General features: G+C 36.0%; 1 protein-coding gene and 1 long non-coding RNA gene across 3 annotated transcripts; both read left to right on the top strand.

Annotated features, from left to right (window-relative positions):
• The first annotated feature begins 1,729 nt into the window (after nucleotides 1-1,729).
• EHHADH (enoyl-CoA hydratase and 3-hydroxyacyl CoA dehydrogenase) lies at nucleotides 1,730-22,377 on the top strand. 2 transcript variants are annotated; one of them, XR_015743544.1, is made up of 8 exons: nucleotides 1,759-1,932; nucleotides 5,664-5,767; nucleotides 7,477-7,652; nucleotides 8,761-8,872; nucleotides 10,185-10,289; nucleotides 14,670-15,011; nucleotides 19,849-21,205; nucleotides 21,678-21,858. XR_015743544.1 is itself a non-coding variant. In XM_026701365.2 (7 exons), exons 1-7 carry the CDS (start codon nucleotides 1,859-1,861, stop codon nucleotides 21,117-21,119), a joined length of 2,184 nt encoding a protein of 727 aa, XP_026557150.2. In that variant the 5' UTR covers nucleotides 1,730-1,858; the 3' UTR covers nucleotides 21,120-22,377. The 2 variants fall into 2 exon arrangements, 1 of the variants encoding a protein (XP_026557150.2); XM_026701365.2 differs by having other exon boundaries at nucleotides 1,730-1,932; nucleotides 19,849-22,377.
• Nucleotides 22,378-23,774: 1,397 nt separating this feature from the next.
• LOC148125837 (uncharacterized) lies at nucleotides 23,775-25,028 on the top strand. The gene is made up of 2 exons (XR_015743545.1): nucleotides 23,775-23,869; nucleotides 24,842-25,028. It is a non-coding gene; the product is annotated as an uncharacterized LOC148125837 (long non-coding RNA).
• Nucleotides 25,029-25,347: the final 319 nt, after the last annotated feature.

Raw genomic sequence — 25,347 nt, 5'->3', positions numbered from 1 at the left:
GACAACCATGACTGACAATCTCTAGACTTTTAGCAATACAATTTGGGATGAACACCTTTTGAATGGTGTGGAAGTAGGAATGGATTTCCAGAGGAAAAATTGCAGACTACAGGAACCAGGAGCATTACTCAGGTGACCCTGAGGATACAGGTAAACCTCCAAGTGCCTTTATAAAAGGATGCAAATAACCAGTTGTCTGCAAGAAATACAAATCCTTCCATTCCTCTGTATCCTGTCAGAGCTGAAGAAACTTCTTGGATGAGAGGCGAAATGTCTTCAAAAGAAAAAACAAGAAAGTCCAGTTGCCTCCTGAAAAAAGCACCTTTGGGACAGTGCAAAAGATGCTCTCTTGTCTTCCAAGTCAAAAGGTTATAGTACTGTACATTATAGTACTGTGCCATGTTGTCTGAGTTGATATTTTTTATGTTGATGAATTTGAAAACAAAAATCCTTAAATGTAGAAAAGAGAAATGTTGAGTCAGAGGTGTTTTTATTCCTCATTGCTGATTTTCAAATTATTGAGAGAAAAATATAAAGCATTTACCTATGTGTGGCTTCCACTCTCGGCTCAGACTCCTAAGTTTTATAGTGTCGCTTTGGAGCCAAATTGCCTATTTTGGTGCATTTTGGGTTTCTACGTAATAAGAAAGGTGAAGTGGAATGGGCCTCAGCAAGAGTTACTGACATTCCTTTAAGTGACTTGTTCAATTTGATCAGTTGTTTAATTCCAATCAACTGGATAATTAAAAATAAGTCTGCACTTGTTTTGTGTGTTCCAGTTGCAAATAACCCACTGAACTCAATAGGATGTTTATCTACACAATAATACCTATAGTATATAGCTGTTATATGATATTAGGGAATCAAAAAGATAAAGGAGTCCCTGCGGACTTTACTCCGAAAGTCTACCAACTGCAGGGGGCGGTGCTCATCTCCGTTTCTATTAGGGAACAAGATCTTCAGGATTTAATCTAGGAAACCTTTACAAGTACTGGATTTACACTTTATCTTTGCAGTCTAGTAAGTTCTGCACCTATGTTTGATAAACTGTCTGAAAAAGTTAGTTGGCCATTCTGAACTACAATTAATGACTGGAATGATTGTTCTCAGCTGCAAATAATACATTTCAGTCCGAACAGTCATAAGTGCAAAAGCTGCATCCCTTAACATGCATAGGTATTCCTTCCTCTTAAATTATGTATCTGTGCATTTTAGATGGCCTAAAATGACTTCAAAATACTTGTTTTTTAAAAATGAAAGAATAAACATATTAAAGAAAATATCACTATTACTATTTTATTTCCATTTATTCCGTTATTTAGGCATATACAAGCAGTAAATCTAAGCTGTTCACCATTATCCGAAATCACAAAACCACACCAAAAAAATCCAAGAAAATCTTTTTAAATAAAAAAAGGCATACGAAGACATTTACAATAGAAATACCCATATGATACATCATCCCATCCCATTTCTTATTTATATGTATTTTGCACTGACTTTAATGGAACAGACATGTGATCTTGTAATTTTTCAGTCCCCATTACTGTTCTTTCGATAGATCTCTTTGCTGGAAAGCGGTCCCGGTGTAAAAAAAGAAGCTGCCGCCTTAATTTAAAATAAATAATTTTCGCGTTAAATCGACTCCAGAGAATTTAGACTGCTCTTAAACATAGACTTGCCTTCGGCCAGGATTTCCTGCTCCAGTTGGAACCTCCCTCTTAATGCGCGCGCGGCTCTAAAACAGCAACGCCCATCTCCAGCTGGATTTCGTCCAAATTGTGTGGGTCTCCCCCTTATTGCCCAAATAAGTTTGCAGCATTCGTTGTTGCTGTTTGGCAACAATCTAAGGAAGGTTATGGCTGAATATATGCGGGGAGCTTCTGAAGTGGCAGTGATTCGAATGTGTAATCCTCCGCTCAACACAATCAGGTAACTATGGGGAAAGACTGGAAAAGTTACCAGTTTAGTCCCACATCTGTGTAATAGGAAGCGATTAATCCTGTCCAGGAAGAGTTCTCGAGAAAGTGACACACACTTTTGAGTTAATTTTATGGGTTTTAATAAAGTATCATCCACCTGTGGTTTGGGATGGATTTTCAGTGTTTTCTCCAATGAACCAATAGTGCTATGTGTCATTCAATTTGCTGTTGTTTACGATAGAAGTATGCAAAGGAATATTGTCCAGGTGACTAGTACTTTTGCATATTTGGATTCAACTAGATTTATTCCACATAGGAGCCATCTTTATTGCTTGTCTTATTATCTTTGTGTTAAGTTTCTTCCAGTCAAGCTTGGTTCTTGGTGATTTACATTGACACAGCAGTGTAATTTACTTGGTCACTGTGCAGAAATGTTTGCTTCTTCTAGCCTATAGCCCAGGTATTTTTGTTTTGTTTTGTTTTGGACTAACATCCAAGTACTAATCATTCAAGCTGTGCTGCACACTGGATGTGATGAGGAAAAGTGTACTGGAAGCAAACATACTACCTGTAAGTAAATCCTTAAACCAAGTCTGTGTTTTTCCCTGAAGAGTCTAGAACAAGTCTTAAAACAAAGGCCAAAATAAGATCATGGGAAAGAACATCAAAGTTTCATGCCCATTGCTGCACAGTGACTTTGAACTTTAAATAGGGCATCAACAACATTGAAAACAGTACATGTTATGGCCCACCTACTTAAGATTCTTCAGCCAATGTAAACTAATTTAGATGCCCAGAAAATATATACTTCAAGTAAATTATTAATCAACTTATCATCAAAAACTAAATTCTAACTAGGTAAGGGCAGCAATTATTCCATGGATTTTACCTGTGAATGGGGGGGAGGGGATGCTGATCTCCAACAGTTCCTACCTAGAAGTTATAATTCTTTTTAAATCCGTATCTATTCAATTGCCTTTTATCTTATTTTTCTGAAAATTGTTTCTTAAAATGTTGTTATCCAAACATAGGATTGCACAGCACCCTATGCACAACCTCAGAAGTAAGAATGAGCTCCACTAAACTTAGCCCGTCACCAAAAATAGTTCAAACTACAAACAAGCTTTTAAAGAAAACTATTAGTTCATCCATACATTTTTACATAATAACATCTTGTGGAACATATATATTGTACTACATACATACACACACACACACACACACGCACACACGCACACATATATATATATAATTCTCTCTCTCTGTGTGTGTGTGTGTGAGAGAGCAATGTACAGAATTTTCTTAAAATAAAATTATACAGTATTATACACACACACACACACACACACACACACATATATATATATAATTCTCTCTCTGTGTGTGTGTGTGTGTGTATAATACTGTATAATTTTATTTTAAGAAAATTCTGTACATTGCTTGGTTTTAAATCTGGAATGTGATCCGATAGATATGCAAAAATGAATTTCTATTTTGCCCAGTTCCAACAAATTTATCTACTGTTGATATTCTCAATGGTGGGATTCAAACATTTTTATTACTGGTTCTGTGGACATGGCTTGGTGGGTGTGGCAGGGGAAGGATACTGTAAAATTTCCATTCCCTTCCCACCCCACTAACTTGCTTTCCAGCTCCATTTTCCTGTGCAGGCCAACAAAAGAAGACCCAGCCGATCAGCTGGGACTTGGGAGGCAGAGAAGAGGGGGGGGGTCGGGGCCAGTCAGAGATGGCATTTGCCGGTTTTCTGAACTACTCAAGATTTCCGCTACTGGTTCTCCAGAACTGTTCAGAATCTGCTGAATTCCACCTCTAGATATTCTACTGTTTAAGAAACAAAAAACAACAAACTTAATTCATTGTACAGACTAATATAAATTTTAAAAAGAAGAATAATGCCTTTCAATTTTTTCTTGATAAAGTAATATGTGGAAAATAATTATATTTAAAATGAGGTAATTTATATAAATTCTGCTTTCAGAATACATAGTAATGTTATAATGACAATAATGGTTATGCAGGGGAAAAATCTATCATGGAAAGAGCTCTGGTTAATATATAAACCTTGGTGTTTTTAGGACTTTGGATTTTATTCAGCTGACTCAGAAAAGTAATCACATTATGAAATGCTCAATTACTACATATTATTAAATGAACTGTTTTTATTTTTAATTAATTAACTTTATTTTATTTAATTAATTTAATTACCTCTAGAGTCAGATGGCGTATATAGCATATTAAAGCTTGTCAAAGTTTCATAATTAATAGCTGATATCCCAATCATCTTTACTTGGCCTTTTGATTTTGTTTTGCTTTTTAAAATATTACAAATAATTAAGTTGGTATCAAACTTAGTGTGGACAAGATGAAAATTGAATTCCAGTTTTAGTCTCCAGGGCCCAGAAAAAAGGCATGAATAATAAATTAGGCCATAATAAATTATAGTTTACAGCTTAATTGATATTGTGGATTGTATACTTGCAGTGACCCACAAACAGGTCTAGAAATACATTGTTTCTTCTATGTTCATGTTCCTTCATCGTGCCCCTACCCCCTTCATCGTGTCCCTACCCTATGTATAAATCTGGCTTAAATTATCCTTAAGCGTACCTGTATTAAAATAGAGTTTCTTATTTCAATACCACCCAAATGCAATTTCGAGTTTTGTTAGATTTTGTTATGGAAGTCAGGTAACTGCAGTGAATTAAAATACAGGCAATAAAGACATTTAAGGAATCACAAATGCAGACAGCTAATAAAATACGCTGGTGCAGTTTTCTGCCAACTCAAATGGCACAAGCTAGGCAGTGAAAAAGGCATTGCAACATGTGGTGAACAATACAGTTATCTTTCATGCATCAAACACCTGGATTATGAGGTCGCCTTCAATTTCCATTAATCCTGGAAATGAGAGAAAAAATCATTCAATTCTTTCATTTAATATATGATAAATTCTTGGTAGTATTATAGCTACCTCTAGTGGCAATTTTAATCTTCTCAATCTTCGTGTATTAACAATGTGTCAGATTTATGAATTATTTTAAAAACACAAAAAGGCAGAGAAATCTAAGCCACACAGAAGAAAGATCTTATCAGAATGCAGGGATAGGTTTGAAACGGGCAGGGAGAGATAAATAAAACAATAGTTATAATTTTTCAGGTTGCAATATTTATCAAAGAATATATTGCAGTAATTCTTGACCTTGATAAATGAAGTAAATAGAAAATGACAGAGATATTACTACAATTCTCATAATTGAAAATAAATATATTATTACCATATTATGATGAACTGTGTAAGAGGCCATTGTATAGATAGTGTACACATGAAATGGGAGCTCATGTACCCAAGATTTAAACTATACTTATTAGATATACATGTCAAAAATCTGGATGACTACTAAATGGCAGCAAGAAATTATTGTTTGCTTTATTCCTTTGCTGCAGTCTAGTTGTCCAGATTTGTTTTAACATAGACGTATTAAGTCATTTTAAAGAAGTCAAACTATGATATTACTTCTGAATGAATCTGTTTTATGAATATCAATTAACCTTTCAAGCAGATTATTGTTGCTGAAATAAATCATAAATATTTTGTCTTGTATATCAGACTACTTGAATTATTACTTGAAGAATTCTTTCTTTTATATTGATACTCAGGCAGATGTATCTTTTTTCTTACACTGTAAATGATTTTCTTACACTGTAAATGATTGGTTTTAGTGATGTGACATTACGGGCTTTAAAACAAGAAGTAAATCGTGCAAATATTGACCCCACTGTGAAAGCTGTTGTGATTTGTGGAGCAAATGGGAAATTCAGTGCAGGTAAGAACTTTTGATTCAATTCATTTTTTTGTTTAGGAGCTATATTCATACATTTATTGGGTAAAAATATTGATTAACTGGACAAGATCCCAAAAGCAAGAATTACATAGATTTCAGTAAGATATTCTAATGTCAGTCCTTGAAAATTAGCAGAAGAATTTCTTAGCCACGTTTAACATCTCTTTCAATTACTCAAAATCCTTCTCAGATTTCTTCTTACCATGGGTGAGTTGCTGTCTACAAAAAGGTCACCCTTTACTTTCTCATTTTAAGTCAACTTTCACTTCCATTCTCAGCATTCCCACATTTTTTCTCAAAGTCCTGCTTTTTTGCACTGCAAAAATTGACATATATTGTACACTGCTGAGGTTATTTTTTATATTTGTTTGAGTTGAGTTGTACAGAATTTAACTTATTGTACAAATATGACAAATCTATTTCCCTCCCCTCTAGGGCTATTTCTGCCTGATATTTTCCCATAAGCTTCTCTTAAAATTGAGAGATGCCCAGATTGGACATAGAAAGAGGGGTGGACAAATCACTCAAGAGAATCCCAAAAACAGTCCTGCAATGAGACTTATACCATTAGCATTATCCTGCCCCACTTGTAGATTTCTCTATGATTCAACTAGAAGATTATGAGAAATCTGTAATACCATCATGATAGCCATTATGTTATAATGGTTTTATCTATCCTCAAAAGTTTCCAGGAAGTAATTTTATACTCATACATAGATTGTAGAATCTAAAAGTTTATGGAGATTCTCCAGGTCATAGTTGTCCCAAAGGTGCTTTTTCAAAGGCAACTGGACTTTCTTGTTTTTCTTTGAATTCAAGCACCTTTGGCACATTGTAAAATCTATTTAGCATTCCTCAGCCAGCAGGAGTCTTCCATCAGGATAATCTGAAGGGAGGTAATAATAGAATAGAATAGAATAGAATAGAATAGAATAGAATAGAATAGAATAGAATAGAATAGAATAGAATAGAATAGAATAGGACAAGAGAGTTGGAAGGGACTTTGGAGGTCTTCTAGTCCAAACCTCTGCATAGCCAAGAAACCCTTTACCATTTCAGACAAATGGTTGTCCAATCTCTTCTTAAAAACTTCCAGTATTGGAGCATTTAAGTTGTTCCAGTTATTAATTGTTCTGTCATAAAATATCTCCTTAATTCTAGGTTGCTTCTCTCCTTGATTAGTTTCCCTCCATAGCTTCTTGTCTTCCAACAGGTGCGTTGGAAAATAGCTTGACTCCTTCTTCTTTGTGGCAATCCCTGAGATATCGGAACACTGCTATCATGTCACTCCTGGTCCTTCTTTTCATTAAGTTTGAGCAATTTTTCATTAAGTTTGAGCAATGGGAGCTCATGTACCCAAGATTTAAACTATACTTATTAGATATACATGTCAATGAACCCCAATCTTTTCTTGAGCACTATGCTCTCTCCTCAAATTTTCATAGAAGATTTAGGGGAAACATGAAATACTTTGCAAGCAGGCAAAAATGCTCCTGCTTGTATTCCATTGATTTTTATAAGCAGAGAGTCTAATACGAACCAAAATCTTGAATTAAATCAAGGTTACCTTTCCTATTTGAAGTATGTCAATCTTCAGTACATTTTGGTTTTATGCTAATTAGCACAAGGTTTTAATGAGGTGGTTATTTAAAGCAATCATGGAATCTCAGAATTTGGTTCAATTTTTTTAGGTGCTGATATCAGAGGATTCTCTGTTGGTATTCATAAATATACCCTAAATTTGGAGTCTGTAGTTGCTTTTATAGAGAAGAGTGAAAAACCATTTGTGGCTGCTATTGAAGACCTAGCTTTCGGAGGAGGCCTGGAGTTGGCACTGGGCTGTCATTATAGGATTGCAAACATGAAGGTAAGATGTCTTTAAAGTATCATTATCATCTAGAGTCCCCTGATGTCTATGTATCTCTCCCAACCAAATACCTATGAATTATAAAATGTTCTATTAAAAATTTAAAGATATCAATCCTAGAAAGCAACATGAAAAAACTGAAGATTATGTACATTTGAGGCAGGGGAATGGTGACACATGTATCATATTTCCTGCTGCAATTACTTTATTGTGGTATTTGCACAGTTGTGCCATTGTGTGCATAGTATCATTGTAATTTACTGTGGAAGCTATTTAAATAAGATTAATAATTCCAATTGAATAAAAAATACCTTATAAAATGAATAATATGTAATCAAGGCAATGGATACTTATTATAGAACAATACAGGCCCAAATTTAGCAACTGCCTCATTTAACTACCATTTGCAATTACAACAGTGCTAAAAAAGTACTTTACTTATTGTTATATATGATAATACCTATAGCAGCATGACTTTTGTATACTCAGCGCTGGAAGCACCTATGATGCCAGTAGTAGAGGAATGGTTAATAAAGTTGACAGAGATGGAATCACTGAAGGAATTCATCTACAGTTCTAAGTCTTTTGTGGAAATTTTGTAGGTGATGGAGAAAAATCAAATTTTGACATATGGATTTGATAATTATTACAATTTTAAAAGGGGAAAATATTTTTTATTCTTTGAATATATTTGTGTTTTCCTTTCTTTTTATTTATACTTCTTTACATTTCTATCTCTATTCTGTTTTTATTCTTGATCGTTTCTTTTGATTGATAGTTTAAGTTATTTTTTTATGTTTATGCTTTGTAAAATTTAATAACATTATTTTACAGAGGAAGCCCACTTTGATAAGTAAGATTGTATTACTGATCCAGGAATCAAAGTTTGCCTGATGATACAACAACTATAAATATAACTTTAAATTTAGAAGAGGAATAGAGAATCCAGGATTTTGAAATACAACTTTTCTCCAGATTAGTTCATCTTTTTCAACATTACTCATATGGCTTACAGGCTTATATAGAGCATTTTAAAAAAAGTTAGAGGAGAAGATGCTATATGTTCTATATATTGTAAATATTTAGAAATATTTCATCCTCACTCCAGGCTCAAGTTAGTTTGCCAGAAGTCACAATAGGTTTACTTCCTGGAGCAGGTGGGACTCAACGGCTTCCACGATTGATTGGAGTACCAGCTGCACTTGATATGATCATCACAGGTAAATTCTTTCATCTGTGAATACACATATGCCGTGTGCAAATATTATATGGCATATTTGCATATGTTGCAGTTTTTATGTAATACCTTCCAGAAATATAGGATAGCATGACTACAGTAAAAAAATGTTTTATACTTTCTGGATTTGTTAGATTCATCATCTGAAATATTACCTAGCTAATCTTAGGTAGCAGCTAGAAAATATCTGATAAATTAGCAACACTTTAGATGGACTTTTCCCTAAGATGTGCACCTGAAAATGAGTGTGTTGATAGAGGAAATTCAGGTAATTTTGGGAATATTACTTTTATATACAATCCTACAGAGAAGACTGAAAAATATGCAGTATTTTGGGAGTTCTGTTATTCCAAATTAGGTTTGGCTTTCCACTTTATTTTGAAGGATATTGTGCTTCTCATGCAAATACATGATTTCTGAATGTTTCTAGATTTAGCACTATTCTGTTACATCATCACTGTATTCTGTCTCACAACATTCAAAAAAGCAAGGTGAAACAGTGAATTTCTTGGATATTATTTTAAAAACTTTGATACTGCTTTGGCCTTATATTGATTATAATATTTTATTTTAAAACTTAAATATTTATTTAATAGTTTATATTAAAAAGTTTGTACCCATGACAGCTTATTTGTGACACTTAAGACCACCAGTTTTGTGATCTGAAGTTCAGTGTGATGTTAATTGTACGAACAATCAAAGCCATTTAGCTAATCCCTGAGTGACATTGAAAACTAGAACCTAGGCCAGAGCCAATTATTTTATAGGGTTCTGTTTGATTTTTCTGTCACCTGATCCCTACTGATTTGTTAGTTATCAATTCTAATGTTTCAGCACATCAGCCCAATAATCAGCTGACAAGCATCCTTATTCTCTAACTGGCTGCTGTGCTATAGAAGCTACCTATAGAATATATAGGCCACTTGTGCCTTACAGTTTAGTAGGCAATACTGCCTTGCTGACCCCTTTCTGCTAATGATGTTAGTGGATTTCCCTTTATTATTTTAGCATGCTTTTCTAATAACTGATTGTGGGATAAAAGATTTACCAATTTTGTCTAGTACTGGGGTTTTAAAAATTGTCAAATTTAAGAGTTGTGGACTTCAAATCCCAGAATTTCTCATGGCTGGCTGAAGAATTCTGGGAGTTGAAGTACACATATCTTAAAGTTGCCAAGTTTGGAGACCCCTGGTCTATGCTCAAAATAGTCTACCAATAACATACTTTGAAACTCCCAAGGAGCAGATGGAATTTAAGAGAACCCTAAATTAAAAAGTAATATTTATTTTTGTTAGGTAAACATGTACCAGCTACTGAAGCATTGAAACTGGAGATCTTAGATGAGATTGTTGAAGAAAATCCAGTTGAAGCAGCTATAAAGTTAGCACAAAGAATATTGGGTAAGAACATTCAGTTGTACCGAGCAAAATTTAATACAACAAATTCCCAAAAGAAAATACCAACCAGTGGAAAGAATTATTTAGCTGATATTACTATTGGTTGGTGCAAGGTTTTTAAATTTAAAATTGTAGTGTACTGCCATAGGAGTTGGGGGTCAAGCAGAGGAAAAGTTAAATAAATAGCCATATATATTATAATTGAAAATCAGATTTATTGTCTGTCGATCTGTCAGTCTGTCTGTCTCTATCTATATATTCCTCTACCTACCTACCTATCTATCTGGTTATCTGGCTATCTTATCATTTGTTGGCTGATAGCTTTTGATAAATTGGTGTTTTATAATTCGCTATACCTGTCACGACACCCACTTTGTGAATAGGCAATCGTTTTATAAGAGCATTCACAAATACCAGGTCTACAAAGTATGAAATGACCATTTTAAAGTGTTTGTTTTCTACCTTCATAATTTGCAAATCTGTTTCTAGAAATTTCTGCTTGCATAATTCCTTCTTGGCAGTTAGACAATTAACATACAGTGATATAATATCATAATGAGACAACATGGGAACAGAACATAGTGTTCTTTATGCAGTTCAGTCATGGAAATTTCTCCCAACACAAATTGCTCAATATGATACAACATACACTGAGCAACATCAGGAATTCAGCTCATTCAGGTTTGTTTTTATTCTTAAGAAATAGTAAAATTATAGTTGGTTCATATGCAGGTGACTATGAATTGTAAGACCAGTCAAAACTTAGTTGTATTTATAGTTATATATACAAGTGGTCCTCAACTTACAACCGTTCATTTAGTGACAATTTGAAGTTACAATGGCACTTTAAAAAGTGTTTTTCACACTTACATCTGCTGCAGCAACCTCATAATCATGTGATAAAAATTCAATCCCTTGGCAACTGTTTCATATTTATGATGGTTGCAGTGTCTCAAAGTCATGTGATCACCTTTTGTGACCTTTTGACAAGCAAAGTCAATGGGGAAGCTAGATTAGTAACAATTGTGTTACTAATTTAACAACTGCAGTGATTTTCTTAATAAATGTGGCAAGAAAAGTCGTAAAATGAGGCAAAACTCACTTAACAGATATCTCACTTGGGCAATAGACTTTTTGGGTTCAGTTGTCATTGTAAGCCAAGGACTATGTGTATTACAAATTGGAGAGAGGAAGGAAGATAATCTTGACATGAACTTGTATGATCTTTGCTTAAGTGTAAGGGGCTATAAGCCTTTTTAAAGTCTGGAATGAGCATACAGTAGAACCTCTGGTCACGACCATAATTCGTTCCATAATTTTGGTCACAACCCGATTTGGTTGTGACCCAAATCTAATTTTGGAAATTTGGCACTTACAAAAACAATGGCGCGGAAGGGGAAATCAGCTGCAGAGGGGGAAAAAAGGGAATTTTTTGGTCGGAACTCGATTCAGTCGTGGTCAGAAGCGTTCGTGACCAGAGGTTCTACTGTATTCAGAAATGGTCAGTCAGATTCCTCCCTAATTCATTGAATTTTGAGAAAGGGGATGAGATACATCAGACTTGCAAGATTCTGTTATAGCCAATTTTTATAAAAGTAGCTTTAATGTTCTTGTGGAATTGATTCCTTAGTCTTGTGGACATTTTGAATGACTAAATTGTACCACTGGTTTAAATGAAATAATTATTTTGTAAAATAGAAGCAACCTAATGGACACTTTGTAGAAGTTGAGACACCAAAAGGAACTTAACTTTTGAATAACAAAGCACTGGTTTAGTCAATGTTTTTCTTAAGTATCAAGAAAAAAAGCTAGCTCTAGAAACTGTATTTTCCCACATGCCCATAAAATTGCCATGTTTTTCACTGAAGAAGACAGTGATTAATGACATATACTTCATATAGTCAAGTTTCCACATTTAACCAGTTAGCTTGTAAACACACAGAAGTAATGATATTATCTATATTTACTGGGTTTTAGTCAATTGGCATTTCTTCTCAAAAATACATATTGGGTTGCTCTGGGGATTAACTCAGATGCACGAAAATACAGATTTCTCAAATGCAATTTGTATTTCAGGAAATATTATTTTAACTCAGTTGTGAAGAAATAAAAAATGTTTGACCTGAGTGGATGTTTTACATCAGTTGCTTTTCTCAACACACTCTGCCGTTTGTCCACATGATGGCGCCAAACTTTGACAAATAATGTCACTTTCTGCAATCATTCTCAGTGTTCACCAAAGCAATGATTGCAGCTTAAGTTCCAGGAAGGCAACTGCTATGCCATTGTTAAATAAAATCTGGACAATGGCTGGCTTCTTGTTAATACTATAGCTGTTCTATGCTTCTTAATAGAAGAGAGTGACATACAAAAAATAATCCTGTCAAACCAGGAATGTTTCAAATCTTACCTCTATTAGCAATATTTCCTTAATGCTTCATACCATTTTCATTCTATAAAAGCTATTTGCAGATAATTAGCAATCATTTCCAAACCTGCCAGCCATGAAATAGTGAGTAAAAGGAACAGAGTACACTGCCTCACCAGAAGCAAGTCCACTCGTCCCCTACTCCATATGAAAAAGTAATCAAATACTATAAATTGTTGGCCCACGCACTATCCATATCCTTATTTCATCTTGTACACTTTTATCTTGTATACAAAAATAAAATAAAATTAGCTCACAGAGATTTCATTAGAGCAACAGAAAATGCTTTAAGCTGCTTCTTCCTTTAAAAGAGAGAAATCGTAGCAACAGGGCTGCAGGGCAACACAAGCGTTCCTGCTAATGGGGAAAAACCGTTTTCAAATGCCCTGCAGATGGACCAAAAATAAATATAGTTCAACGTTAAACACATCTGATATCACAGGGTCACAACAAGCTGACACATGGTCTTTATACAGAAACGTACCCACATCTAAGAAAGAAAGTACTTCTAGAAAGGCACATTTTGCTGGCATTAGTTTTCTGTCTTTACCGATGGTGCTTTAGGAATGAGGAGATAGGGAAATGTGGCTTGTCTATCTGAGTGCCACAGACTATAAAATGGTTACCTACCATATGGCTTCTACAAATAGGCATAGATTGTAATTTAAATCCCATAAATTCTATGATTCTCAAATCATATAAGAAACTTTTTTCTCTGAACATCTTGTTTGAAGTCAGTCTCAAAAATAGGAAAACTCCAGAAAAAATATTTAACATCTTTCAAGACACACATGCATCTTTCAGGGTGTCTTGTTCTATAGAACATAAGCACAGTGATACTTTTTTCCAAACTGATACAGGAAAATAACTTATTACATTATTTTAATATTTATTAGCTATGGTTTAAATTTTAAGATAATTAAAACATATGAAGTAGTTTTGTTTACACTGTTTTCCTTTTATACAAAAGGCAGTCTCTACTGAAATAATGTTTTAAAGTTCTCAGCAAACATGAAAGGCACGATTCTTTTAAATTTAAATTACTACATATTCTAAAGTACTCTTTCTATGAATAAATGCCATTAAATCATTTTTATAATTAAAAATGCTCAGCAACTCTCAGGATTCTTTGAAGAGCAACTTATTTCATAGCTCTAATTTGGGTTGAAGATAAGGAAAAGTGGTTTCGGGAGGCCAGACGGAGGACTAGATTACTATACAAATTGAATTCTTTGCATTAATGCTGATCTAAATTGCCAATGTGCTTAGCAGGAATTATTTGCATTTCCAAATAAATACACATGCTATTAAACAGTACAAGTAGTTCTTAATTAACCACGTTATACCATAAATGACCCCAAAATTTCAGACCTGATTTTACAACATTTTTTTGCTAAGTGAATATATGGTTGTTAAGAGAATGCCTTGGTATGGTCATTAAACAAACTCGTTGTCTGCAATGGGCATTTTTTATCAAAAACTGGAAGTAAATGCCTGTTTCCGGCAAAAAGAATATAAAATGTGGTCAGGTGACTGCAGGATGCTGCAAACAGCCATACATGCGGGCCTTTGCTGAGCACCCAAAATGCAATCACATGACCATGGTAAGGGCGGCCATTAGAACCTTGAATTTGGTTTGTAAGTACCTTTTTCAAAGTTTCTGTTGTAACCTCAAATGGTCGCTAAGCAACCAACTGAAAGTTAAGGACTACCTGTATACTGCAATCCTTTCCCCCCTACTTAAAGTAAACTTCACCAAATACCATTATCACAACACTGCGCATGCACACTTCACATCACAATGAGTACTACTACTGTATACAGTGATATTAAATATATTTAAGAATGGGCCACAAAACATTTACGTTGTTATTGATTTTCTTGTACAAAGAAAAAGAAACTGATAAACTGATAAGCTAGCCTGTTTTATGAGATTATTTGTTTGCGCTCTCTAGGTCAGCCATTGGGACCTCGCAGACTCTCTCTGAAACAAACTCCCAAACTCCCTAACATGGAAGCTATTCTATATGAGGCACTCTTGAAGGTGAAGAAACAGGCTGCAGGGTGCCTCGCACCCGAAATGTGCTTTCGAGCTGTGGAAGCTTCTGTGTACTTGCCCTTTGAAGAAGGAATTCGCAAGGAAAAGGAGCTTTTTCTCCTCCTTTGCACTTCAGGCCAGGCTAAAGCCTTGCAGTATGCTTTCTTTGCCCAAAGAATTTCAGAAAAATGGATGTTGCCCAATGGGGCATCCTGGAAGACTGCACCCCCTCAACCAATCCGGAAAGCAGCTGTGATAGGTAAGTTTGTGAACATCTTTGAATTATTCAAAGTTCAACTGTTGTTTTTGTTGGGGAAAAGAAACATTTTATGCAGAAAACATGAAAAAGACTATGCAAGCATTGCATAGTTACTTTAAGGTACCTAGTTTGTATTTTAAGCATTGCTTAATTTCAATAGATAAAATGCAGAGCTAGATTGTTAATTCCTCTTACAGTCATTTTCCTTTCCCAGAGGTATATTTCAGAAGCTGTAGCCTCAAACATAATACAGTTACAAGAAAGATCACGATTCTATTTTCATCAATACATAATTATAATTAATTAAAGATGGATCAATTGATGCAGTTTTCTGAGATCACATACTAAACAATACACTAAACAAACAGACTGAGTGCACACAACATTCCGGAATACATGTGATTGGTTACTGTAGTGTCCATTGTATCATGCAAACCCAAAATAGGGCTGTAAACAAGTAAATCTTTTCTTTTAAATCTCCCATGGAAAAGGCAGAAAAGGTAGTTGGTGACATACTAAATCCCTTCTGTATTTTATTGCTTTTAAATAAAAAATAGCTGTTGATGAAGAATGAACATTTTGGTGATATGCAGCAATGAAAGAATTTGTAATTTATATTACGCAGTTTTGTCACTGCAATAATAGAGATTGTTCTGCTTTCCCTCCTGCCACCCTGGGTAGATTCTCTCTAGAGGGAATTAGCAAAGAGAAAAATTGTTTTCTTCCTTTAATTCACATATTTAATCATTAATCTCAAAATGTTGTGTTGACACTTGCCTTTTAAGAAGTTTTAATTTTCATTGTAATGATCCACTGCTTCCATTTCTCCTTGCCTATCCCCAGGAAGATAATGCACTCATTAATTTTTTATAAAGGCATTAAAATTAAAAAAAACCCTCTCTTTGATGTACTGTACAGTTTCTTCAAAAGCCCTTTGTTGCTTTGCATATTGATTGGTTTATACTCAGTGGGAAACTCTTCCCTAAGTAGCCCAGTCCTTGGTAGTGCCCTCTTTGATTTTAAGAGAGTGACAGTCACATTATACTTTCACTGTTCTCCCCACTCCTTCCCCCCCACAGTCTGACTACTATGTACAAGATGTGGTTTGCTGCAGCGTGTGCACGCTGAACTCTCTGAAGCTCACCTGAGCAGGAAGCAGCCTTGAGGGACCAGTCTTCATCTGTCTTTTTCCCCCTGCAACTTTGCAGCCTTAATTATGCTCTCTCATGACTGATATCCCTTTAGCTAAAAAAAAAAGTGGCAAATTAAATCTGCTTGCAACCTTGAACCTTTTTAAGTTGCTGTGACTTATTGGAGAACTGACATTTGTGTGAAGTATCATGGAGTCTAAAACTCAGTACATGTGGAATATCATTATTTTGCTCCATATATGCACACATAATGTGCATGAGCCTAATTTCCTTTACCATGCAGAAGGAAGCGTCTTCTTTATGAATTTCACAGAAAGTCACAAGTGATGAATATGCAGAAATTACTATCTTAAAGAAGCACAGATATAGGTTCACCCTTTTTCCAGGTTACTATGTGGAATGAAGCAGAGCTAGTAGATGCCATGGCCCCATTGGAGCCCGGTTCAGAGGAAGAGGAGGAGGAGTTGGAACCAGGCCATCCATTGGGGATGGCACATCTCTCCTGGAATATTTGGAGAGGCCAGGGGCTGAGGACGATGCTGTCTCAGGTGCCTCAGGCATTGAGAGAGGTGGGCAACCAAATGAAGAGCTACCTGCCCTCATAGATAGGCGGTGGTGCTGATAGGCAGCAGCCCCTCTGATGAGGAACAGTTGCCTCCCCTATTTGCTCCAAGGGCATGGAGAGCGGAAAGTAGGCAAGCTCAAAGAAGGGCTGTGAGGCTACTCAGGAGGAGGTCATCCTACCCCTCCTCACAAGGAACTCCTGGAGTGGATTGACTCAAGAAGAAGCTATGGGGAGTCTTTGCGAGGAATAATTGTTTGTTTTGGCTTACATTCCCCTGGCTTGAACTTGTGCCTTTTGCCTCGCCTTGCCTTGAAGACTTCCTTTTGCCTTCCTTTTGCCTTGAAAACTGCTTTTTGTCTTGTACCTTGACTTTGCCTTGAGGACAATAGTTTGCCTCAGGGACTCACTTAGCTGGATGGATTGGATTTGGGACCCTGGACCTTGCCCCATGAGCATGCTCCTACTCTGTGGACTTTCTTTGTTACATATGGGCTGTTGTTTGGGGCACTGAGGGTGGCTGCCTGCAGGATAGCATGGGTTGGAGCCTTACCAGTCATTGGAGGGCCACTTGTTGGAACATTTACTTAGAGCAATAAAGGACTCTCTAGAGGCCTACCTTGCCTTGAGGACCTGTGTCATAACAGTAGAAGGTCTAGTATCAAGCTAAGAGCAGGTTAGTATGTGGAATGAAGCAGAGCTAGTGAGGGTCTTATATCAAACTAAGAACACTTTTACAAAATGTATGCCTTGCTTAGTGGACTGGTGCTTTATAGTACATTGACTTTGAACATTGAGATAATTTAACAAAGCAAACCATGGCTGGGAGAAGCTTGTTGACTGCTGGTTTTTTTACATTGTCAACTCATCAGCTGAAAATGTACTAACTGCCTATTGTTCATTGTATTTAAGGTCTGCAGCAGCAAGAATGACTATGAATCAGCTTAAAACTTGTTTCTGAGGAACAAGGAATTTAATACTAATTCTAGGGGCCATGATGTAGAAGTATCTGGGAGAGTTCTGCTTTAAGAAAAACGGCCATATAGATCTTTTAGAATAAATAAACACTGATGTCTAATCAAATCTGTGCTCATGTTTGGAAGCCTCTCAGCATATTATTAACAGAAAATGTAGATAAAGAATGTAGATAAACATTAATACTTTGAACAATTACAGTGAGTATATTTTACACCTCCTGAAATGTCCACAATAAGCTCTCTGTAATTACTGAAGAGCATGGATCACTTTGTGTTGATACAAGCCTGATATATTGCTTCAGACTAATAGAATCAGATAAGCTTCTGGGGCATTGGTAAAATACATTTTGGTAAATTGATTGCTGCATGAGCATTTCTGGTGCTTGGCTATGCAACACATTGATGTTTTGTTGTAATAAGTAAGCATGCAGTAACCCAGTACTAGCTCATAAAACTGTGTATGTTATGTATACCAAATATAAATTTCATTTGTTAGTGCTTAACTTAACCATGTACTAATATTAATATTCATTGGTGCTTACAGTTTTTAAAGAACTGGAATTGGGTTCTTTCAACTTCTGCATAAATACTTTTCTCAGCATACAAGTAGGCAAGAAATTGTTTCAAGGAAAAATGCTTTTCTGTCCCCATAAAAAGGGGTATGCATGTGTGTGTGTGCATGTTTTAAAATGTGATCGTTTCCATGGAAATCAATGATTCAGGCTGGGATTAAGTTCTGGGGAAACAGGACTCAACCTTTTCTCCATTTACATTTTCCCAATTACAATTCCTCCTCCAGCTATTTAGGGGCCTCTGAGTTTTTGGAAGAAAGACATTCTTCTAAAAGGTCACATGGGTTTTGAAAAAAATGATATAAGAAAAAAATTTCTAACCAGCAATAAATAAATGGACTCAAACCTCACAATAAGCTATGTTGCATTCAAATCATGGTTTGTTGAATGACCCATAAGTGCTGGGTTCATATACTATGTTAAGCAAAACCTAAACAGGTACAATCCGTTTGTAACCAAAGTATAGAAATGACTATTAATTATATTGACATTTTAAATAAATTTATTATCTGGCTCATTTAGCATATTCTGCAAACCCAGCTTTCTGGATTATAATTTGTGATACATGCTTTGGTGATGCTTTGCTTAGCCTCAGGCTGCTCCAGATACCCAGAATTCAGTTCACAGAATTCTCTGCAATGGCGATGCTCGCTGAGAATTTTTGTGTTGATATCTATATATATGGAACTTGGGAAAGACCAGTTTTATGTACTTGTGTGAAATAAATCATTCAAACAACAGTCTTTGCTAGGGGATGAAGTTCCCTATATGGAACTTCAATGTAGTCACCAAAACCTACTGTTCTTGGTGCCTGCCAGTCGTCTTGTCCCCTTGATTTTTTTACATTAAAAAACACCTTTAATGTAATGAGAAGCTACACACTGTTTCATAATATGAATTTCTAAGAACCCTAAATCAACTTTCTTAGAAAATAAAAATAATGAGAGACTGAAGTACAATGCATTATTTAGAACAGTGTTCCCCAATCTTTATGGCTTGGTGGCCTGGCAGGAAGGAGAGGAGAACTGGCTCGTGCAAACGACAGGTTGGTGTGCTCACATATGTATACCCAGCTCAGCAGGTGCTCACACAACTTGAACTGCACACAAGCATGCACCAGCCAGCGCTTACATGGCCCAGTTCTAAATGGGCCACGGCCCAGTGATGGCCCTGGCCCGGGGGTTGGGGATGCCTGATTTAGAAGTCAGCTACTTACCCTGAACAAGGACAAAGATAAACAGGATTAATAGAACTGGATGTTTTTACTCAAGGTTTGTAATTGATCATATTCCAATAACTTTATTTTTGAGAAGGTACAAATCACCCAAAATTACCATTTTGCTAGTATGCTCAAATATCATCAAAATTCTAAATTATATTGCCTGTTTAAAAACTTTGGAGATCTTAGAACAATCTGGCTTTTCTTACATGTATAGTATTAATATTCCCTCTGCTTTAATATCAGAGTTAACTGAGGAGTGAAAAATTTGCCTACATTGTATTATATCAGTTTAATAAACATTAGCCAGAATGTTCTAATAATTGCTTCTTCTTTCTCTCTCTTTCATCCAAAAGGTTTGGGGACAATGGGCCAAGGCATTGTGGTATCTCTGGTGAAGGCTAAAATTCCTGTTGTGGCTCTGGAGAAGGATAAGAAGCATCTTGAAATAGCAAAGAAAGCTATCAAAGCTTCTTTGGAGCGCAATGCTTTAAGAATGCAACTGAAGGACAAAATACTGGATATCCATAAATCTAAATTACTTCACTTCACTCTGGATTTTGGTGCACTAAAAGATGTAGATCTAGTTATTGAGGCTGTATTTGAGGATATGGTTCTGAAAAAAGAAATATTCTATAAATTATCAGAAGTCTGCAAGCCAGGAACTGTTTGGGGCACTAATACTTCTTGCCTGGATATAGATGAGATTGCTTCTATTACTAACCGTCCCCAGCAAGTCATTGGTACTCATTTCTTTTCACCAGCACATGTAATGAAGTTAATAGAGATCATTCATGGACAGCACACATCTCCTACTGTTATTGCTACAGTTATGAACCTGGCCAAAATTATGGACAAATGTGGTGTTGTAGTAGAAAATTGTTTTGGCTTTGTTGGCAACCGGCTACTCTTTCCTTATAATGAACAAACATATTTCCTCTTAGAAGAAGGCAGTACTCCAGAGGAGATGGACAAAATTATGGAGGAATTTGGTTTCAAACTGGGTCCTTTCAAAGTAGCTGATCTTGCTGGGCTTGATGTGGGCTGGAAATCTAGAATAGGGCAGGGCCTGACAGGAGCCAACCTACCTCTTGGAACACCTCCCCGCCAACGAGATGGTAGACGGTATAGTCCTCTTCCTGATATCCTATGTGAGAAGGGGAGATATGGTCAGAAAACTGGAAAGGGCTGGTACCTATATGATAAACCTGGGGGAAAGACAGCCAAGTTTGATCCCTGGCTTCACGATTTCCTTCAAAATTATAGGAATGCTCACAACATTACAATTCGCACCATTACCCAAGAAGAGATCTTGGAACGTTGTCTGTATTCACTTATCAATGAGGGTTTCCAAATATTATCTGAAGGAATAGCATCTTGCCCAGAAGCCATTGATACCATCTATATCAATGGTTATGGGTGGCCCAGATATAAGGGTGGTCCAATGTTCTATGCTTCTGAGATTGGGCTGCCTAAGATTCTAACAAAACTGCAAAAATATGCTGAGGCTAATCCTGACATACCTAAACTACAACCCAGTCCCTTTCTGCAGAAACTCGTCACCCTTGGTAGCCCTCCATTGAAGAATTGGGCATCCCTTGTGAGATCCCAGCAGAGCAAGTTATAATTAATGTTTCCTGAAATTCATCGTCTTTACATGCAAGTGGGAGGGTTTTCTTTTCCTCCTTATTCTAAAAAAGCTTTGAGATGCAGGTAAATGTTCTTACTGGTCATTTTTAAGCTCTCTTGTTGTTATAACTGGGGTGCTACTGTTTGCACTGTTTTCCATCATTGTGAAGCCCATGCATCTAAGGGAGACCCAATGGGAGCAATGCTTTCTAATATTCCTTAGCATTTAATGGAAGCCTGGATGATTGTGTAGATGATTGGGAGAAAGGATACTTTCACCATACCCTGGCAACCTTTCAGTAAATGGCAGAATATAACCTATGATAAGTTCAGTTAAATCCTTTTCTTCTTCTAAAGAAATTTACAAAGCAAATTCTTTTTTATCAGATAGAATGAGAGCTGATAGGAAAATAAAACATAGAATATTTTTTTTACACAAAAGTTATTCAATATAAACAGCCTTTATTCTGTTCAGATTTTTTAACTGATTGTTTTTAGGGTTTAATATAAAACAGGGTGCTATAAAACAATTTCTCAATTTCTTTTCTCGTTTCAGAAATGAGCCCACATTCTCTATTTCCAAGTGATAAACTGTTGCTCACAGAGTGCCTTTTATCATACCACTTGCTTGAAAGCACATGCTAGTATTAAGCTGCCCTGTCTTTGAATATACTTGACCAAACATCTTACAAAAAGAAGAAAAAACTTTGATCTGAAAGATGCATACTATTCTAGAAGTAAATACATTCCTGGGCTGAGTATATTCTTTGCTTTTGCTTCACCTCAGTCTCCCAAGCCACTGTTTTTATGAAATGGGACTGCTGAATTCTGGTGTTTTTTTTTAAGTTAAACAAATAACTGTTAAATCTTTGTATGCTTCCACTAATAAATTAGATAGTAAAGCAAGTTTCTCAAACTTGGCACCATCCAGTCTGCTATAGCAGGTAAGGTATTAGACTGAAAAGGTCTAAGTATGTGTCTATCCTCAGCTAGGAATCTGTCCTGTTCCATTGAACCAGTTGCTGTGTTTCAGTCCAACCTTAGGCTAAACAAGAATTGGAGAAGACCATTCTTATAAGTGCTGCTGTGATTCCTGAAAATGATTGAATATTCTGACACATCTGGAAAATACCAGGTTGGGAAAAGCTGCCCTAAAATTCTAAGTAAGATTTGTGAAATTGTATGATTTTTCAAGCTTATCAACTTGTTAAGGTTTTTTTTTGGTCATGGAAATAAACGTGTCTTCCTCAAGTTAATGCGCCACAAAAAATGTTAATTCTCTAACTCCCTAATTTGTGAATATCTGAAGAGAGTTAGCTTGGAGAAGGCTGCTACAAGTATTCTATTGGTTCTAGGACATGTAATGCAAGGGAAGATATTAAAAAAGGTGATAAAAAGAATAATTCTATGTGACACAGAAGAAAACAAGAATATTTATTGTTTAATTAATAATGGCAAGACTTTGCAATTTATAAAGTTTTTCCCCCCAAACTTGCTATTTTTAGAATCCAGCAAATTAAAAAGTGCTGATATCCAGAACCACCACACTAACATTTTGAAACATTTTATCAACCCTCTTGTGTTTTGCTATAATGTCCCTTTCTCCCACAAATATTGTAGAGAGAAATTAACCATGGAGCTAATCCTCACATTCCATTTACCACAGCATGAAGGTGCATGGCTGTTTTTAAGGGATGTGTACTCACAATGTCTTCAGGTCTTGCCAAGTCTGTGTTTTGAGAGCAGTCATCTATTAAAATTCTTCCTTTTTTTCCTGATGTGGGTTTTTGCTTTATGAACAATGCAATGCTTCAGTAATGAGGCTGGCAATTGCATCAGAGTCAGGAATAATCCCATTTCCTATTGACTGCACAGGCCCTTCCCCATTTGGTCACTGCCTTATTCCTTCATTTGGTCTTGGGCTGCAAGAAAGACTGTATAGCTTGCACAGAGTAGACTTATTGGCCTGGATTGTTTTTCCTTTTTTTAAACCATAGGACATCAATTTCCAAGATCAATAATCGCAGGAGATTAATCAGTAATCTGGTTAATGGTTAGTGTGGCGTATGAGAGGAACAAGCAGGAAGGAACAGTTAAGACTACTTTGTCCTGATTGACAGGTTGTTGTTGTTTTGTTGTTGTTTTAAACAAAAGATTATCTCCTAGGATACAGTCTTACTGCAAAAAAAGAAAAAGAATTGGATCACATCCTGAATATCCCAAATTTCCCCACTATATTTTATAATGAAAAATTGAACTAATTAGTTTTGCTTATCCCCAAAAGAAATTGAGGCTGGGTGGGATAAGGATGCTTGAGAATCCATTAATTACTACCTTAAACTGCATTAAATTGTGTAGAGGTGGCAATACTACTGGCCTCATTGCTGAAGCTAGACTGTGAACACAGTAAAATTTACACTGACATATTTCTCTGCTGACACAAAGATATAAAGAATGATCTGAGTCCACTGGCACATGAGAAATCTAATTTGTTGAAGCAGCATGAGATTAGTGATTAGAATAGCCTTCTTCAGCCAGACGATTACACCATCAAATGAGATGGACTACATTCATTGGTTACTGATAGTGATTGGAGTTGTAGCTACCAGGTATGGGGAGGCTGAGTTAAAATATAGCCCCCAAAATTATTGAGTGAGCTCTTTTTCTAACTTACCTCACAGCTTCTACATGGATGGTTGAGACCACTTCTACACTTCTGAGTATCATGGTGAAAATGATAAAAATATGGTATGCATTGAATAAATAAGTAATAATTCATATTCCTATATCCCATACTATGCAATTTAGAAATGCCTAACTCTATTCATGGGTTTATTATGACCAGTATTATCATATGTATGCACATGTTTATGAACTAATATTAATCTGTTAAAATCTTGGAACAAAATATTAACCTTTCATCTCCCGGTGTGCATTTTTAGTTCAAACTGATTTGTGAAAGATATTTTTTCATTACCTTTTGGTTCTCATTATCTTTCCAGGATATTGAAATTCAACCTTTAAGAGGTCCCTGTACTTTCAGACTGGACTAGAAAAAATGATTTCTTAAACAATTATTTTTTCCATTATGGATTACAGTAATCAGAAAGCAAGTACCCAATGATATGTTTTGTTAGTAGCATGTTTTCTCAGTGAATTTCTTTAAATTTTAGAAGCCCTCCCAAGGCTGGAAATGGTAATGTTTTATCCTCCACTATTTTCTATCCCACAGTTGTTGGACTTCTGATGTCTTTTCCAGTCCTACTAAAGCTACTTCAAATCCATATCCCTGGAGTCTAACCCCTTATATTCTCTGTCTTCTTCAGATCAATGACTGAGTTAATGTACACATGTCCTAAGTCGTAACAAAAGCTCTGTTTGTGTCCAGGATATAAAATGTTCTACTATAGTGATACATATATCCTCCAACATGCTCCTTTTGTTAGGCCCTTTTTAACGTATCATGCTACAGGGCATGAGTTGCAAAGTTTTATGTCAGCTGAAAGCCTGAAACCATCTCAGGCACTGACCCTTACAAGCAGTTTGTCCCAGTGGGAATACACTGGTGATTTCTTGAAGGTAGGTACAAGTAGCATCTTCTATTGGTTGGCATATAGGCTACCCTTTTATTTTCCAAACAAAGAAAATCAAAATGTTACTAACTTTTGGTGGTTTAAGTGCTGCTGTCCAGTTTAATTGCCACCTTTGATTTTCTTACAGACAGCTACTCTGCTGGAATGCTTCCCCCCTTCAATAACAGATAAAGAGACAGAGCAAGGACAAGAGGCTCCGCAGAAACCTTCCTGGTTTCTCTGACTGTAAAGGAGTTGGGGGTGGTGGAAGAACTGTACCTTCAGACTTGCAAGATTCTGTCAATGTAGCTTTACAATAAAGCAGAATTAGCGCATCTGAGGTGATTCCTATCTGGTTTATCCTGCAAGGCTGACAGAATGACTGAAGGTGTTTCTGTTCATACTGTGATTTACTATTAGCTTTGTCTGACACACACACTGAATCGGTTAACAGACATATGCCCCTCCCCAGTTATTCCCAGAGAAGGTTGTCCAATGTATTATCTGCACCATAGTCTGGCAGAAGATAATGAGATCACTTGCAGCTCGAAATACTTCCTTGTACTCTGCTTTTGAAGTAGCTAAGGCATAAAATCAGTGTCTGAATTCACAATCCTTTATAACTTATTTACTAAGTATATAGCCTATTCTCCC

This window comes from Pseudonaja textilis, chromosome 4 (assembly GCF_049901715.1).
Source record: "Pseudonaja textilis isolate UNSWEBS1 chromosome 4, rPseTex1.2, whole genome shotgun sequence".
Taxonomy (NCBI): Eukaryota; Metazoa; Chordata; class Lepidosauria; order Squamata; family Elapidae; genus Pseudonaja; species Pseudonaja textilis.
Note: the sequence above shows the minus strand (reverse complement) of the source record. Positions and strands in the feature narration are given on the sequence as shown.

Excerpts from the sequence above, each read along its gene's own strand:
- EHHADH (XM_026701365.2), top strand. The coding sequence starts at position 1,859 with ATGGCTGAATATATGCGGGGAGCTTCTGAAGTGGCAGTGATTCGAATG. Across the intron at positions 1,933-5,663 it reads CCTCCGCTCAACACAATCAG|TGATGTGACATTACGGGCTT; the intron begins GTAACTATGGGG and ends GATTGGTTTTAG. Across the intron at positions 5,768-7,476 it reads AAATGGGAAATTCAGTGCAG|GTGCTGATATCAGAGGATTC; the intron begins GTAAGAACTTTT and ends CAATTTTTTTAG.